The sequence below is a fragment of the Oryctolagus cuniculus genome, chromosome 12 (genome assembly GCF_051225735.1).
Source record: "Oryctolagus cuniculus isolate XC-2025 breed Fujian yellow rabbit chromosome 12, ASM5122573v1, whole genome shotgun sequence".
NCBI lineage: Eukaryota > Metazoa > Chordata > Mammalia > Lagomorpha > Leporidae > Oryctolagus > Oryctolagus cuniculus.
In genome coordinates, this window is record NC_142878.1 from 18,426,171 (window position 1) to 18,442,237 (window position 16,067).

A 16,067-nucleotide genomic window follows, 5' to 3' on the forward strand; every position below is an offset into this window, starting at 1 on the left:
ACTGGTCTAAATTAGTTTCTTATGACACTCAACTCACTGTACAATTGCTGTGGCTTGAATGCATCCCCCAAATTTAAGTGTTAGAAACTCAGTCCTCCAACTCATATGTTAATGGTACTGGTGAGGTAGATAGAACCTGTGGGAGTTGATTGGGTCATGAAGGCTTGACCCTCACAAATGGGTTAACCCATGGATCAATGGGTCACTGAAGGAGTGGCCTTGTTATAACAGTGAAAGCAGTTGGCACTCTAGTGTAGTAGGCTAAGGCTCAGCCTGTGGTGCCGGCATCCCACATGGGCACCAGTTCAGCTGTTCCTCTTCTGATCCAGCTCTCTGCTATGGTCTGGAAAAGCAGTAGAAGATGGCTCAAATGCTTCGGATCCTACACCCTCAACAGAGACCCCAAGAAGTTCCTGGTTCCTGGCTTCAGCCTGGCCCAGCTCTGGCCGTTGTACCCATTTGGGGAGTGAATCAGCAGATGGAAGACCTTTCTCTCTGTCTCTCCCTCTGTCTGTAACTCTACCTCTCAACTAAATAAATAAAATCTTTAAAACATAAAAAATAAACTTAAAAATTTTAAAAAGGACTCAACTCTGCTTTTTTTTTTTTTTTTTTTTTTTAAAGTGAACTCTTGGGCCAGCACTGTGGCGCAGCATGATAAGCCACCTTCTGCAGTCTGCAGTGCTGGAATCCCATACAGACTCCAGTTCGAGTCTTGGCTGCTCCACTTCTGATCCAGCTCCTTGTTAATGCACCTGAGAAGGCAGCGGAAGATGCCCAAATGCTTGGGAGCCTGCAACCACGAGGCTGGAAGAAGTTCCTGGCTCCTGGCTTTGGCCCAACCCAACCCCCGCTGTTGTGGCAATTTGGGGACTGAACTAATGGATGTAAAATCTCTCTCCTCTGTAACTCTGACTTTCAGATAAATAAATCTTTTCTTTTTTCTTTAAGTGAGCTCTCAGCTAGATTGCTCGGCTTTGCCATGAGATGCCCTCCATCATGTGTGATGACTCAGCAAAAAAGGCCCTCACCAGATGCCAAGCAGATGCCTGCACTGTGCTCTTGACCTTCCAGAGCAGTGGGTTAAACCCTTTTTCTCTATAAATAACCCAGTTTGTGGCACTGTGTCCTAGCAACAGAAAACGGACTAAGACAACAATTTAAGCTATAAATATGCTCACCAGATAAAATCAAATATTTACAGCACATAAAAATTATATAGGGGCCGGCGCCGCGGCTCACTAGGCTAATCCTCCAGCCTTGCGGCGTTGGCACACCGGGTTCTAGTCCCAGTCGGGGCGCCGGATTCTGTCCCGGTTGCCCCTCTTCCAGGCCAGCTCTCTGCTGTGGCCAGGGAGTGCAGTGAAGGATGGCCCAAGTGCTTGGGCCCTGCACCCCATGGCAGACCAGGATAAGTACCTGGCTCCTGGCTCCTGCCTTCGGACAGGCATGGTACGCCAGCCGCGGTGGCCATTGGAGGGTGAACCAAAGGCAAAAGGAAGACCTCACTCTCTCTCTCTCTCTCACTGTCCACTCTGCCTGTAAAAAAAAAAAAAATTATATAGGTCACAGTTTAAATTATAAAGCCTGAACTTATCTCCATCACAGACAGAAGGAATATAAGTGAGAGGTTCCATAATCACAAAGCCCAGTGACTGGACTGTTTGCATAATTAGTGAAAAGGAAACCTGCTTCTTCATAGCACAACTCGCCTTCCCCTTAGCCCTGTTTTTAGTGAGACTATGTAAAAATTTTTTGTAAGATTGATTTCTTTATTAAAGATTGTATTATTTAATAAATTCCTCAGAACTCTCTGAATGTGCCTGAGACAAAACTTAAATGCATTTCAATGATTCCAAGATCAGAAGGCTATAGTTTCATTTTCTGCTATTATGACTACAATGGCTACAGTTTAAGGATTTGTGGCACATTATTATTTCAAGTCACTTAGGAAAGTCCTTGTTATCTATTAAAAAGTTCCCATATATTAGCAAGTGTACATGCTTGATAAATATACATGGTGATAAATGTGAAATTTCTGCGTTTTATTACTGAATTCATACCTAAAAACAATACAAGGAAACATGATCTAAAAATGATTAGCCTTACTTTTAGTAAAGCATTATTTTTAATTATTAATAACAAAATTGTACATTAAAGATTTAAATAACAACCCACATGAGATGGCCAGGATAATTATAAAGGTGTACCTTCAACTCCTTCTACAAATAATCTAAAGAAGCCTGATTCGCCCAGTAACTACCACTCAAAAGAAAACATTAAAAACAGGAATTCCACTTCAGTAAGTATTAGACACACAGAATTAGAAATTATGAGAAAAGAAATATCATAATAATTTACTAATTCAAGAGGTCTAGTAAAAGGTAGAGGGCAGTTAGAATTTCTCTCTTACTTCTTTGACCCAACATGTCCATATTTTCTTTTTCTTCCATAGGATTTTCCCTCTTTGATATTTCATCATTCCTTGAAACAGGTACAGGAGCAAACCTGCGAGGTGCTGGGGTCTCTAAAGGAGATTTCTGTTTATCAAAATCCAAATCTTCAACTTCTCTTAAAGGTGCTTTAATGGCAAATAAAGAAAATAATAAATTTTATTTAAAGTTTTTTTAATTGTAGATATCCTGCTTCCTCATACTTTAAAAAATGAAACCAAATTATATGATACACAAATTACTAACAAGTATATGGAAATAAGTTCATCCTCACTTGAAATATAAATAAATGAAGACTATAAACACTGTACATTTACAGCTGGTAATGCATCAACATGAAGAAAGTATTATTGAAGTTGTGGTAAAAATGGCAGAGCCAGACTCCTCATGACAATGAAACTGTTAAGCTGTGCTTTGTCTCTCTTTTCACAACTTAAAAAAAACTGACTTGGATTACTTCACAACATTTTTGCAAGAACCACTTATTCACTGCAAAAAGTCAAGCACCTTACACATGTTCTGCACTGAGGTGCAGCAGGCTAAGCTGCCACCTGAGACACTTACATTCCACACTGGAATGTTGGCTCAAGCACTGGTCCAACTCCCTATTAATGCACCTGAAAAAGCCGTGGAGGATGGCCATGTGGGAGATTCAGATGGAGTCCCAGGCTCCCGGCTTCAGTCTAGCCCAGCCCTAGCTGCTGCAGCCACTGGGGACTGAATCAGCAGATGAAAGATCGATTTTTCTCTCTCTCTTAATCCCTTTCTCTCTTTGCCTTTCAAATAAATAATATTTTTAAAAAGGGTATTTAATGACTGTAGTAAAACCATGTTATAAATCAAATGTTACAAATATTGCTCTACATGGATTTTTAGTTCATTATTCAAATAGCAATAATTAGGAAGCATTTATTTAAGAAGCTATGTATTTTTTTATTACAAATAGTTTTTAAATTCTATTAAGATACACAGAGTTGCATTAGAAACTCTGAAAATATTCAAAAATACAGTGGTGCCCCTTTCCAGGGCACTTTCCAAGGCCCCCTGGGGGTGCCTAAAACCACAGACAGTCCCAAACCCTACATACACTATGTTTCTTCCCTATACAGACCAAGGATATTAAAAAAGTTCATGGAAAATGCTATTATGAAAAAACCATGCATGGGGTTAAATTTTTTGCAGCAAAATAAACTCATCTTTTAATTCCCATTTTCCACAGATTTAGGAACACAGTGATACTTCCCACACTACCTTCCCTCCCACCCACGCTCCCATCCTTCTTCCTCCTCCCTCTCCTATTCCCATTCTTAATTTTAAAAAGAGCTCTTTTCAGTTAACTTTATACTCATAAGATTAACTCTGTACTAAGTAGAGTTCGACAAATAATATGAGAAAATGAATATTTTCCTCAACAGTCGAGACAAACTGTAAACAATCATCAACTCTCAAAACGTCAAGCTCACTCCTACAGATTACCTTACAAAAGAGTTTTAGGGGTGGGCATCTGGCACAGCAATTAATACACTGCTTCAGATGCCAGCATCCCATCCTGGAAGACCAAGGCTCAGGTCCTGGCCCTGCTTCCTACTGCAGCTTCTTGCGGATGTGTACCTGGGAAGGGGGAGGTGATGGCTCAGGTACAGTGTACAGCGCAGCGTGGGCTGCTGAGCACAGACGGGTGATGCTCACGCTGGGCAGGACTGAGGAAGATGGCACGAGGTTTTGTCACGTTACTCAGAATGGCACACAACTCAGAACTCATGAATTGTTTATTTTCCACTGAATACTTCACAACCATGGATGATCATGGGTAAATGAACCGCAGAGAAATGGGAATTATCGTAATTTATTATAGTTTCTCTCCTGACAGAAATCATGAAAGACAGTAAATATCCAGTTTTTTAGACAAATGAAGAAATGATTTATCATAAGCACTCCTAATACCAGGTAGATAATATTTTTCCTAAATTTGTAAGTATCCCTGATAATTTATTAATTAAAACCATAGATTGGGATATGGTCTCTAATTTTTTTTTTTAATTTTTATTTTTTTTTTGACAGGCAGAGTGGACAGTGAGAGAGAGAGACAGAGAGAAAGGTCTTCCTTTTGCTGTTGGTTCACCCTCCAATGGCCGCTGCGGCCGACGCACCGCGCTGATCGGATGGCAGGAGCCAGGAGCCAGGTGCTATTCCTGGTCTCCCATGGGGTGCAGGGCCCAAGCACCTGGGCCATCCTCCACTGCACTCCCTGGCCACAGCAGAGAGCTGGCCTGGAAGAGGGGCAACCGGGACAGAATCCGGCGCCCCAACCGGGACTAGAACCCAGTGTGCCGGCGCCGCTAGGCGGAGGATTAGCCTAGTGAGCCAGGGCGCCGGCCTATGGTCTCTAATTTGAAAAAGTTTCAAAACACCTAAAGAAAACTACTTTTCCTATAGAAAACAACTAATTTTATTTTTAAAAGACTATAAATTTTTAGGAAACAAAGGTTCCTACCACTTAGTAAATAAGTGTTCAGCTTACAGAGCACAAAGACAATTCACAGCTGACATTTTATTCATAGTAAAATTCAGGTTTTTACCTTGTTTGGAAGCAAATGTGCTGCGTGAGGACAGATTCCTGCCCCCAAGGTCAGGATGCTCTGCTCTTACAGGACACCTCTCCACTGCTCTGGAAGCGGGCAGGTCAGCAGGCTGAAAACTACTAGTCCTCAGTGCAGCGCTAATAAAATGAGTCTAGAAGACATAAAGTTGTTTTATTAATTTCAAGTACCATTTGAAAGAGATGATAAAAGAGATTTATTAGCAACTTGAAAACAATTTACTACATTCAATAAAAAAAAGGAAAGCAAAGAAGGGGGAGTCTTCAAACAGTTCAAAGAAAATGTGTATTATGAAAAAAATGCCTACATTTCAAAACTTTTTAAAGAATTATTTATTTATTTTTGAAAGACAACGTGATAGAGGGAGAAACGGAAAGATCTTCCATACACTGGTGCACTCCCCAAGACGGCTGCCACAGCCAGGGCTGGGCCAGGGTGAAGCTAGGCGCTGAGAACCCCAACCGAGTTACAGCATAGCTATCCGCTGCCCTAGTAGTAGCAGAGCTGCCACTGGAAGGATGTAGTAACACAAAGAACTGGCTTCAGCTGACTCTGCCGTGTGAGTTTAACCATATTCCTTAAACCATTCTAAACCATCCTTCCAACCCCAGAGATGGCAAAGGGGCTGCAACAATAGATGGAGAGAGGAACAGGAAGGAGGGGTCCTAGCTCTGAGTTTTGAAAATTTAAACTTCAACCAGAAAACTTAAAACATCTCAGTAGGTTAATCCTCCGCCTGAGGCACCGGCATCCCATATGGGCCCCGTTCTAGTTCCAGCTGCTCCTCTTCCAATCCAGCTCTCTGCTATGGCCTGGGAAAGCAATACAAGATGGCCCGAATCCTTGGGCCCCTGTACCTGTGTGGGAGACCTGGAAGAAGCTCTTAGCTCCTGGCTTCAGATCAGCACAGCTCCAGCCATTGTGGCCATCTGGGGAGTGAACCAGCAGACCTTTCTCTCTGTCCCACCCTCTCACTATCTGTAACTCTACCTCTCAAATAAATAAATAAAATCTTTAAAAAAAAATCTCATTCTTTACATCCTGGATGGTAAGATTAGTTTGAAGTAATGGTTTGAAAGCCATTGATAGAACACACTCTAACATAGTAGCTATGCTTAGCAGCAATAATAATGTGCACATTTCTGTATAAACGGGAGCTATCATGACAACGGTTTTCAGCACTGTATCAAAAATATCTGAAGTATGTAACTTAACTAAGAAAAACAATTTCTTTTTTAAATTTTGTTTAAGGTATACAAATGTCATGTATTTCCTACCTACAGATTCAGGAACACAGTGATACTTCCCACACTACCTTCCCTCCCACCCACGCTCCCATCCTCCTCCCCCTCCCTCTCCTATTCCCATTCTTAATTTTTACAAAGAGCTATTCTTTTTTTTTTTTTTTTCTTTTGACAGGCAGAGTTAGATAGTGACAGAGAAAGAGAGAAAGGTCTTCCTTCCATTGGTTCACTCCCCAAATGGCCGCTATGACCGGCGCTGTGCCAATCTGAAGCCAGGAGCCAGGTGCTTCTTCCTGGTCTCCCAAGCAGGTGCAGGGCCCAAGCACTTGGGCCATCCTCCACTGCCCTCCCGGGCCACAGCAGACAGCTGGACTGGAAGAGGGGCAACCGGGACAGAATCCAGCGCCCCAACCGGGACTAGTACCTGGGGCCCCAACTGGGACTAGAACCCAGGGTGCCAGCACCACAGGCAGAGGATTAGCCAAGTGAGCCATGGCGCTGGCCCAAAGAGCTATTCTCAGTTAACTTTATACTCGTAAGATTAACTTTTTACTAAGTAAAGAGTTCAACAAACAGGATAAGGAAAAAACAATGTTCCTCAACAGTCTAGAAAAGCTGTAAACAATCATCAACTCTCAAAATGTCAAGCTCACTCCTACAGACTGCCTTCCAAAAGAGAGTTGTAGGGGTGGGCATTTGGCACTGCTTCAGATGCCAGCATCCCATACTGGAGGACCTAGGCGCAGGTCCTGCCCTGCTTCCTACTGCAGCTTCTTGCTGACGGTACCCTGGGAAGGGGGAGGTGATGGCTCAGGCACACAGGTCCCTGACACCCGTGCGGCAGACCCGGATGGATTTCAGTCTCTGGGCCGAGGCCCAGGCCTGGCCCATGTGGGCATTTGGGGAATCAATTAGCAGACGGAAGATCTCTCTTTGTTTTTCAAGTGAATTAAAAAAAATTTTAAGGAAAGTTTTATGTCAGAGCAAAAACACCTAAAAGGGGCCCATTGTTGTAGTGTAGCAGGTTTAGCCTCCCTGCCTGCTTCACACATGTTCCATACGGGCACCAGCTCACGACCCGGCTGCTTTACAACTGATCCCACTCTGTTAGTGCACCTGGAAAAGCAGCGGAAGATGGCCCAAGTCTTTGGGCCCCTGCACTCACATAGGAGACCCGGAGGAAGCTCTCGGCTCCTGGCCTTGGCCTGGCCCAGCCCTGACTGTTTCAGTCATTTGGGGAGTGAATCAGCAAATGGAGGACCTCTCTTTCTGTGTGCCTCTCCTTTCTCTGTAACTCTGTCTTTCAAATAAATAAAAAATAAATCTTAAAAAAAAAAACTAAATTATAAAAGTACAATATCCCTCCACATAGAACAGATGGGAAAGACTCAACTGTCGCTTCATAAAGCACTTATTTAAAAACTTTAATATAACTAGTATGTTACTGAAACTTCAACTTTTTCTGTAATTATAAGCTTTAAAAATAAGACATCTGAATTAGCAAAGCTTCCATTTTTGCAAAATCAGAAAGCAAATCAATTAAGAATTTAGTCATGAGAGAATGACTGATGTCAGACAGGTATTAAACTATGTAGGACCCTCTGCGTAAGAAATCAGCATGCTTTTCAAACACCTTATCTCATTATCTGTGAGTATAGCACATTAGTGTACATTCTTCTGAATGTTATATTTTAATTTTTAAATTATACTTTAATTATGAAAAATATAAATCAAAATCAATGAATTTATGGTATTGATCATTTACTCATTCAAAAAAAAGTTTGAGTGCTGAGTACTGTAACAGGATTTGCAAATTCTAAAACAGGTAAGAAGATACATCAGCAGCTCCTTGGGAAGTGAACTCTTCTTTTAACAACAACTTCTTTTTACAACAATGTGAATGACTCACATTCAAAAGACACTAAAAATGTTCATTCGAGGGGCAGGTGATTCAGCTGCTACTTGGGACACTCACATCCCATATGACAGTGCTGTTTAATTAGCAGGAAACCAACTCCCTGCTAATGCACCTGGGCAGGCGGCAGATGACAGATCAAGTAAGAGTCCCTGCAACCCACGTGAAAGACTCCATCTGAGTCCTGGCTTCTGGTTTCAGTCTGGCCCAGTCCCAGCTGTCACACCAATCTGAGCAGCGGATGGAAGATGTTTTTTAAAGATTTATTTATTTATTTGAAAGTCAGAGTTATACACAGAGAGGAGAGCCAGAGAGAGAGAGGTCTTCCATCCACTGGCTCATTCTCCAGATGGCCACATGCCAGAGCTGCACTGATATGAATCAGGAGCCAGGAGCTTCTTCTGGGTCTCCCATGTGGGTGCAGGGGCCCAAGGACTTGGGACATCTTCCACTGCTTTCCCAGGCCATAGCAGAGAGCTGGATCGGAAGTGGAGCAGCCGGGACTCGAACTGCTGCCCATATGGGATGCCAGTACTGCAGGCAGCAGCTTTACCTGCTATGCCACAGCACCAGCCCCCGAAGATTTTTCTGTGTCTCTCTTTCTGTCATTCTGTCTTTCAAATAACTAAATAAGTATATCTGATTAAAAACGTTCTTTCTTGGGCCAGTATTGTGGCACAATGTGTAAAACCCACCATCTGCAATGCTGGCATCCCATATGGGCGCTGGTTCAAGTCCTGGCTGCTCCACTTCCAATCCAGCTCCCTGTTAATGTGCTTGGGAAATCAGTGGAAGATGGCCCCAGTATTTGAGCCCCTCTACTTACATGGGAGACCCGAAAGAAGCTCCTGGCTTCTGACTTCGGCCTGGCCCAGCTCCAGCCATTGCAGCCATTTGGGGAGTGAACCAGCAGATATAAGATCTCTCTCTCTCTCTCTATTCCTTTCCAATAAATAAATAAATCTTTAAAAAAAAAAAATACAGGACCAGTGCTGTGCTGTAGCAGGTATAGCCTCTGCCTGTGGTGCCCACATCCCATATGGGCGCCAGTCTGAATCCCGGCTGCTCCACTTCAGATCCAGCTCTCCACTATGGCCTGGGAAAGCAGTAGAAGATGCCTCCAGGTCCTTGGGCCCCTGCACCTGTGTGGGAGACCTGGAAGAAGCTCCTGGCCCCTGGCTTCCAACAGGCTCAGCTCAGGCCATTGCAGCCATTTGAGGAGTAAACCAGAGGATGGAAGATACCTCTCTCTCTCTCTCTCTCTCTCTCTCTCTCTCTAACTTCTCTCTGTAATGCTTTCAAATAAATAAAATAAATCTTTAAAAAAAAAGAAGTACAATTTTTAAATAAATAAAAAGAATCATTAGAGAGCTTCCAGTGATCCCAGGCACCAGCTCAGACCCACTGCCTCAGAATCTCTGAGACATCTAAGCATGTGTATTTTTATAAAACCCTCCAAGCAATTTTGAAGCACATTCCTAGGCTAAGAACCACTAAAGTAAATGAACCACTGCACAATGACATAGGGCTTTAAAAAGTGCTACGAACAAAAGACTGCAAAGGAGAAACAGTCAACCATGGGGAGCAGTCTCACAGAACTGACATCTGAGCTACACAAGCAGAGTTCTCCACAGAGAAGGCAAGAATGAGGATCAAGCAAATCGCAATTTAAGAACAGAACTGTTAGAATCCAATGAGCTATGGCAATTCTTACTAAACATTAACTCAGAGATTCAACTGATAAAAACCAGGGGTGGCACACCGGCTGTGTTATAAATACCTGAATATCTATCTGTTGCTGCTGCAATTTTTCAAGATGCCTAATGTGCTGCTCCATGAACACATTCATTTGCTTTTCATGATCATGACAATGCAGTAGCTCATGTTTATTCTGGATGCTTGTTTGCTGCTCTGTAACACGCTGCAGGTGTTTATCTGTTTCCTGTAACTTATTGAGTAATTCTGTAACAGAGTTGACTTTTGCTTCCAAATCACTCTGCACCTAAAAGAGTAAAAATGCCATAGTAATATTTCACATTATAGAAAGGCACTAAAGGTTAGTCAGTTAGGAGAAAGGTATAGCAACTGACATTGAGAAAGGATCCAACAAGAGCTGTTTCCCATTAAATCTGATGCTTTGATGATTTTATTTTTTAAAGTCACAGAAATAAAAGGCAGAAGATAGTTATCCTTAGGTAAGTATTTCCTGTTATGAAAAAAATGACAAATCTGTCAGCAATAGAATACTCAAATGGAAATTTAAAAGAAGGGAACTGCAAAACAAAGTAGCTTTTGATACTTCACTAACATATGGCTGAGATTAGTCTGTAGAACTGAGTTCTAGCTGTGGCTCTACCACCTGTTTGTTCTAGACTCTTGTCCCTACTCAGATCTGTCTATGTTTCCCCGAGTACAAACTGAGAGGCTAGGCACAACTCATCTCCCACCAAATGACGATGGCACATGCAGGCTGCCCAGGACCAAGGGGTTTCCCAAAAAGTGAGATATTCAGTGCTACAAGTAAGAGCCCTGGATTTACTGGCACCTTCAGGGTGAGAAGGCCAATTTTCACAGCCCCTGAGAAGTAATGTACAACCCCAAATAAAAAATTCTTTTCACACGGAAAGAAACTGGAATGCTCCGAGTTTATAGTTGGATACAATCATTTACAAATCAGTTCTTACTTTATTTCACAAAGTAGCTGGAAATATCCGGGCAGAAAAATCTACCTTTATCAGTGGAGCTGCTGTCGCAATAGCAGCAGCAGTTGCTGCAGCCACAGTTGTCGCTGAATCAATGCCACTGGGTGAAATTCTAGCCTCCGGAGCTACAGCATCCTTTTCTGTGCCTGCATCCTCTAAAAGATGAACTTTTACTTCCTTAAAAACAGGCATGCTCTGTGCTCTACAAGTAAAAAAGAAATTAAAAAAAACCACATTATTGAAGCTATATAGAACCAACTCAACAAACACCTACAAGTGATAATCTGAAGGTTGTTTTCTTTCTTTCTTTATTTTTTTTTTAAAACAAATAGCCAGGGCCATTGTTGTGGTACAGCAGGTTAATCCACAGCCTGTAACACCAGCACATATAAATGCATTTTCTAATCCAGCTCCCTGTTAATGTGGCTAGGAAGTCAGCAGAACATAGCCGAAGAGCCTGGGGCCCTGCAGCCCACATGGAGGAACCAGATGGAGTTCCAGGCTCCCGGCTTTGGCCTGGCCCAGCCACTGCTGTTGAGTCATTTGGGAAGTAAAGCTTCAAATGGGAAGATATCTCTCTCTCTCCCTCTCTCTGTCTCTGTAACTCTGTCTTTTAAATAAATAAATAAATCTTTCAAAGCTAAATAAATCAAAACATTACCTATTACACAAACTCATTTGGTCAACAAGACTTATTAAGGCTCAGGGCACTAAAGACTAACAAAATAAGATAATTTCTTGAAGGCAGTGATATTTTCAGAAAACAAGATTTAAACACAATGAAAAAGGAATGGATATAATTATAAAGATACATAGTCAAGATGTATAAATGTGGGACTGGTCTTGTGGTGTAATGGGTAAAGCTGCCATCTAAAACACCGGCATCCTATATGGTCACCAGGTGTAATCCAGCCACTCCATTTCTAATCCAGCACCCTGCTAATGGCCTGGGAAAAGCAGCAGCAGATGGCCCAAGTACGAGGGGTCCTGCCACCCCCGGGGGAGACCCAGATGGCCCAAGTACGAGGGGTCCTGCCACCCCCGGGGGAGACCCAGATGGCCCAAGTACGAGGGGTCCTGCCACCCACGGGGGAGACCCAGATGGCCCTCCTGGCTCCAACTTGGCCCAGCCCTGTGCTGTGGCTATCTAGGAGTGACTAGTGGATAGAAGATCTATCTTTTCCCTCTCTCTGTAACTGCCTTTCAATCATTCATTCAATCAATCAATAAAATAAAAGTGGTACAAATTTCAAACATGCAGCAAAAGTTCTAAGAATTCAAGTCTCAAGTTTGACTTCCAAGACAGACAACCAAGAGGGATTGCTGTTAAAATCAATGATAACTTTATTCTCCAAATAGCTTTTAAATGAATTATGACATTGGGGCCGGCACTGTGGCACAGTGGGTTAAGCCACAGCCTGCAGCACCATCATCCCATGTGGGTGCCGGTTCAAGTCCCAGCAGCACACTTATGATCCACCTCCTTGCCAATGCGCCTGGAAAAGCAGTGGAAGATGGCCCAAGTCCTTGGGCCCCTGCACTCACATAGAAGACCCAGAAAAAACTCCTGGGTTCAGCCTGGCCCAGCCCCATCATTATGGCCATTTGGCGAGTGAACCAGTGGATGGAAGACATCTCTATCTCTCCCCTTCTCTCTCTGTAACTCTGCTTCTCAAATAAATACATTAAAAAAATTAGTCTAGGGCTGGCATTGTGGCACATCAGTTTAAACTGCTGCTTATAGTGCTGGCATCCCTTATAGGTGCTAATCTGAGTCCTGGCTGCTCCACTTGGGATCAAGCTACCTACTAATGTGCCTGGGAAAGTAGTGGAAGATGGCCCAAGTCCTTGGGCCCCTGCTGCCATGTGGGAGACCTGGAGAGAGTTCTAGGCTACTGGCTTCAGCCGGCCATTACAGCCATTTGGGGAGTAAACCAGAGGATGGAAGATCTCTTTTCTGTCTCTCCCTCATATCTGTAACTCTGCCTTTCAAATAAATAAATAAATCATTTTAAAAAAAATAAGTCTAGCAAATACATACAAGTATTTGCAATAAGAATTGAACTAAATAGCAGAAAAGAGGCCAGCGTCATGGTGTAGTGGGTAAAGCCACCGCCTGCAGTGCCGGCATCCTATATAAGCGCTGGTTCAAGTCCCGGCTGCTCCTCTTCCAATCTGGCTCTCTGCTGTGGCCTGGGAAAGCAGTGGAATATGGCCCAAGTCCTCGGGCCCCTGCAACCGCATGTGAGACCCAGAGGAAGCTCCTGTATCCTGGCTTCGGATTGGCACGAAGCTCCAGCCACTGGGGCCAACTGGGGAGTGAACCAGCCGATGGAAGACCTCTCTCTCTGCTTCTCTTTCTCTCTTTGTGTAACTCTGACTTTAAAATTAATAAATCTCTAAAATAAACAAATAGCGGAAAAGAAAAAAAGGCTGACCAATATTACTCTGTATCTGGCCTCAAAGAAAACCATGAACGGAATCCCTGACAAAAATGCAGAGTCAAAATCAGGTAAGTGTAATCCACATCGGGAGAACACATTCACCCCACCTTTAGTTGCTGGATTGTTCCCTGCCCAACCCTCCGTCCTTTGATTCTTAAACATGGCACAAACTCTTAAAACTCACTCCTCCCTGATGCTCCTCCATTTCTACTAAGACTCATTTTCTGCTCATTCTCAAAATTTCGAAGCACCCTGACTTTTCTTTCAGCTTACCTGCTCATACTCAATTAAGTCACCAGTGTTGTCAATTATTTCATCACAATTGCATGAAGAATGTCATAGAATTATAGAGGTGAAGGAACCTTTGAGGTCATCTATCCTAATTTTCCAATTTTACAGAAGGAACCTGGCTCCTCGCTTCGGATCAGAGCAGTTCCAGCCATTGTGGCCATCTGGGGAATGAACTAGCAGATAGAAGACCCCTTTCTCTCTCTACATCTGCCTCTCTGTAAATCTGCCTTTCAAATAAACAAATAAATCTTTTTTAAAAAATCAAGTAGAGGGGCCGGCACCATGGTTAATCCTCCGCCGGGAGCAACAACATCCCACATGGACGCCGGATTCTGTCCTGGTTGCTCCTCTTCCAGTCCAGCTCTCTGCTCTGGCCCGGGAGGGCAGTGGAGGATGGCCCAAGAGCTTGGGCCCCTGCACCTGCATGGGAGACTGGGAAGAAGCACCTGGCTCCTGGCTTCGGATCGGTGCAGCACTGGCTGTGGCGGCCATTTTGGGGAGTGAATCAACGGAAGGAAGACCTTTCTCTCTGTCTCTCTCTCACTGTCTATAACTCTACCTGTCAAAAATAAAAAATAAAAAATAGAGCAAGTATTTCATGATTCTGTATTTATTTTTGATTTTTCAAGAATCACCTATTCTCAAATGTATTTGAGGTATCTGAATTCTTAACTCTATGTATGTATAAATGAGCTACTTCAAAAAATTTGTGCAAAAGAGAATTAAAAGATAAGTTTAGGGCCAGCGCCGTGGCTCACTTGGTTAATCCTCCACCTGTGGCGCCAGCATCCCATATGGGTGCCGGGTTCTAGTCCCAGTTGCCCCTCTTCCAGTCCAGCTCTCTGCTGTGGCCCAGGAAGGCAGTGGAGGATAGTCCAAGTGCTTGGGCCCTGCACCCGCATGGGAGACCAGGAAGAAGCACCTGGCTCCAGGCTTCAGAATGGTGTAGCTACGGGCGTAGCAGCCACTTGGGAGGTGAACCAACGGAAGGAAGACCTTTCTCTCTCTCTCTCTTTCTAACTCTGTCAAATTAAAAAAAAAAAAAGATAAGTTTATCTTGATGTAAAATACTTTGAAATCCATATACAAGAAAGGTCTTTAAAAGTTTATGGAGGGCCAGCACCTAGAATAGCAGGTTAAGCCACTGCTGGCAGTAACAGCATCCCATATGGGTGCTGAGTCAAGTCCTGGCTACTCCACTTCCAAATCAGCTCCTTGCTAGTGGACTGGGAAAGCAGCAGAAGATGGCCCAAGTACTTGGGCCTCTGCTAGCCACATAGGAGACTTGGAAGAAGCTCCTGGCTTCAGTCTGGATCAGAAGTGGAACTGCCAGAACTCAAACCAGCGCCCATATGGGATGCGGGCACCACAGGCGGCAGCTCTACTTGCTATGCCACAGCACCAGGCCCAAAATTTTTATTTTATTTATTTGAGCAAGATAACAGAGACAGACAGGCAGATATACCAAGAGAGAGTTCCTATTTACTGGTTCACTCCCTAAATGCACACAACAGCTGGGGCAGGGTCGGGCTGAAGCCAGGAGACAAGAACTCAATCCCAGTATCCCATGTGGGTAGAAGAAACCCAAGTACTCAGCACAGGCAGAAAGCTGTACCTAGGAGCACAGTCAGGACTTCAACCCAGGCTCTCTGATACTGGATGTGGGCATCCCAAAACATGTCTCAACCATTACACCAAAGTCTGCTCCTATTCATCACTCCTTAATCAAGGAAAGATCCATTGTCAACAGATACCAGGGGGTGGGGGTGGGGGGTGGGGGAAGCTCTCAATGACCTCTCTGCGGCCACGTATTTAATAATAATTTCTCCCTCGACTCTGACAAATCTGAGAGGTTTGTTAGGAGAGCTCTGACGTGAAGGCAAGTTGCTGAAGTCCCTGCTGTGGTCGTAAGCAGCCACATCACCCGCCAGCGGTCAGATGGATGGAGGTGATGATCACTTCCTGCCCGCCTGAGTCGGTCATCTGCAACTCATAGCTCAGGTAGAGAGCGGGACAGACAACACCACTCCTCATACCCACACTCTTGCTCCTGTCATACATTTACACACCTAGGATAAAATCTGCCATACAGTTGTCTCCCAATTACATCGCATATTAGGAATTACACACTGAACAAATATAAAAGGGAAAATCCTGACAGGCCGAAGAACCAGCTAGGAACTTCTGGCTGGTTCACATGACAGTTTTGTGGTTTAGTAGTGTTTACTTTTGCTATTCCAGTCCTTCCCAGAGTATAATAAGTATGTCATGGATTACTACAGGTGAAAAAAAGAATAAGCATTCTGTTAACAGCTTTATGTTTATTTTAATTGTGTTATAAAAATCACTGATCTTTTGCCTACAGAATGTACAATGAGAATTCAAAAGCAAAACCTTTGAATAAAATGAGAATCTATG

General features: G+C 43.5%; 1 protein-coding gene across 9 annotated transcripts in view; it reads right to left on the bottom strand.

Annotated features, from left to right (window-relative positions):
* Positions 1-16,067, bottom strand: part of KIAA0586 (KIAA0586 ortholog) — a 118,717-nt gene that overhangs the window by 94,166 nt on the left and 8,484 nt on the right. For 7 of the 9 annotated variants that reach the window (XR_007910261.3, XM_008269722.5, XM_008269714.5 and 4 more), the window contains 4 exons: positions 10,942-11,116; positions 9,993-10,214; positions 5,033-5,186; positions 2,414-2,581 (listed from right to left, as the gene is read on the bottom strand). Coding sequence is in view for 8 of the 9 variants with exons in the window: in XM_008269714.5 (XP_008267936.3) it covers positions 2,414-2,581; positions 5,033-5,186; positions 9,993-10,214; positions 10,942-11,116 (719 nt within the window). In the remaining variant the exon portion in view is untranslated. The remainder of the gene's footprint in view (positions 1-2,413; positions 2,582-5,032; positions 5,187-9,992; positions 10,215-10,941; positions 11,117-16,067) is intronic. The other 2 variants (XM_089309646.1, XM_089309645.1) reach the window with 1 other exon arrangement.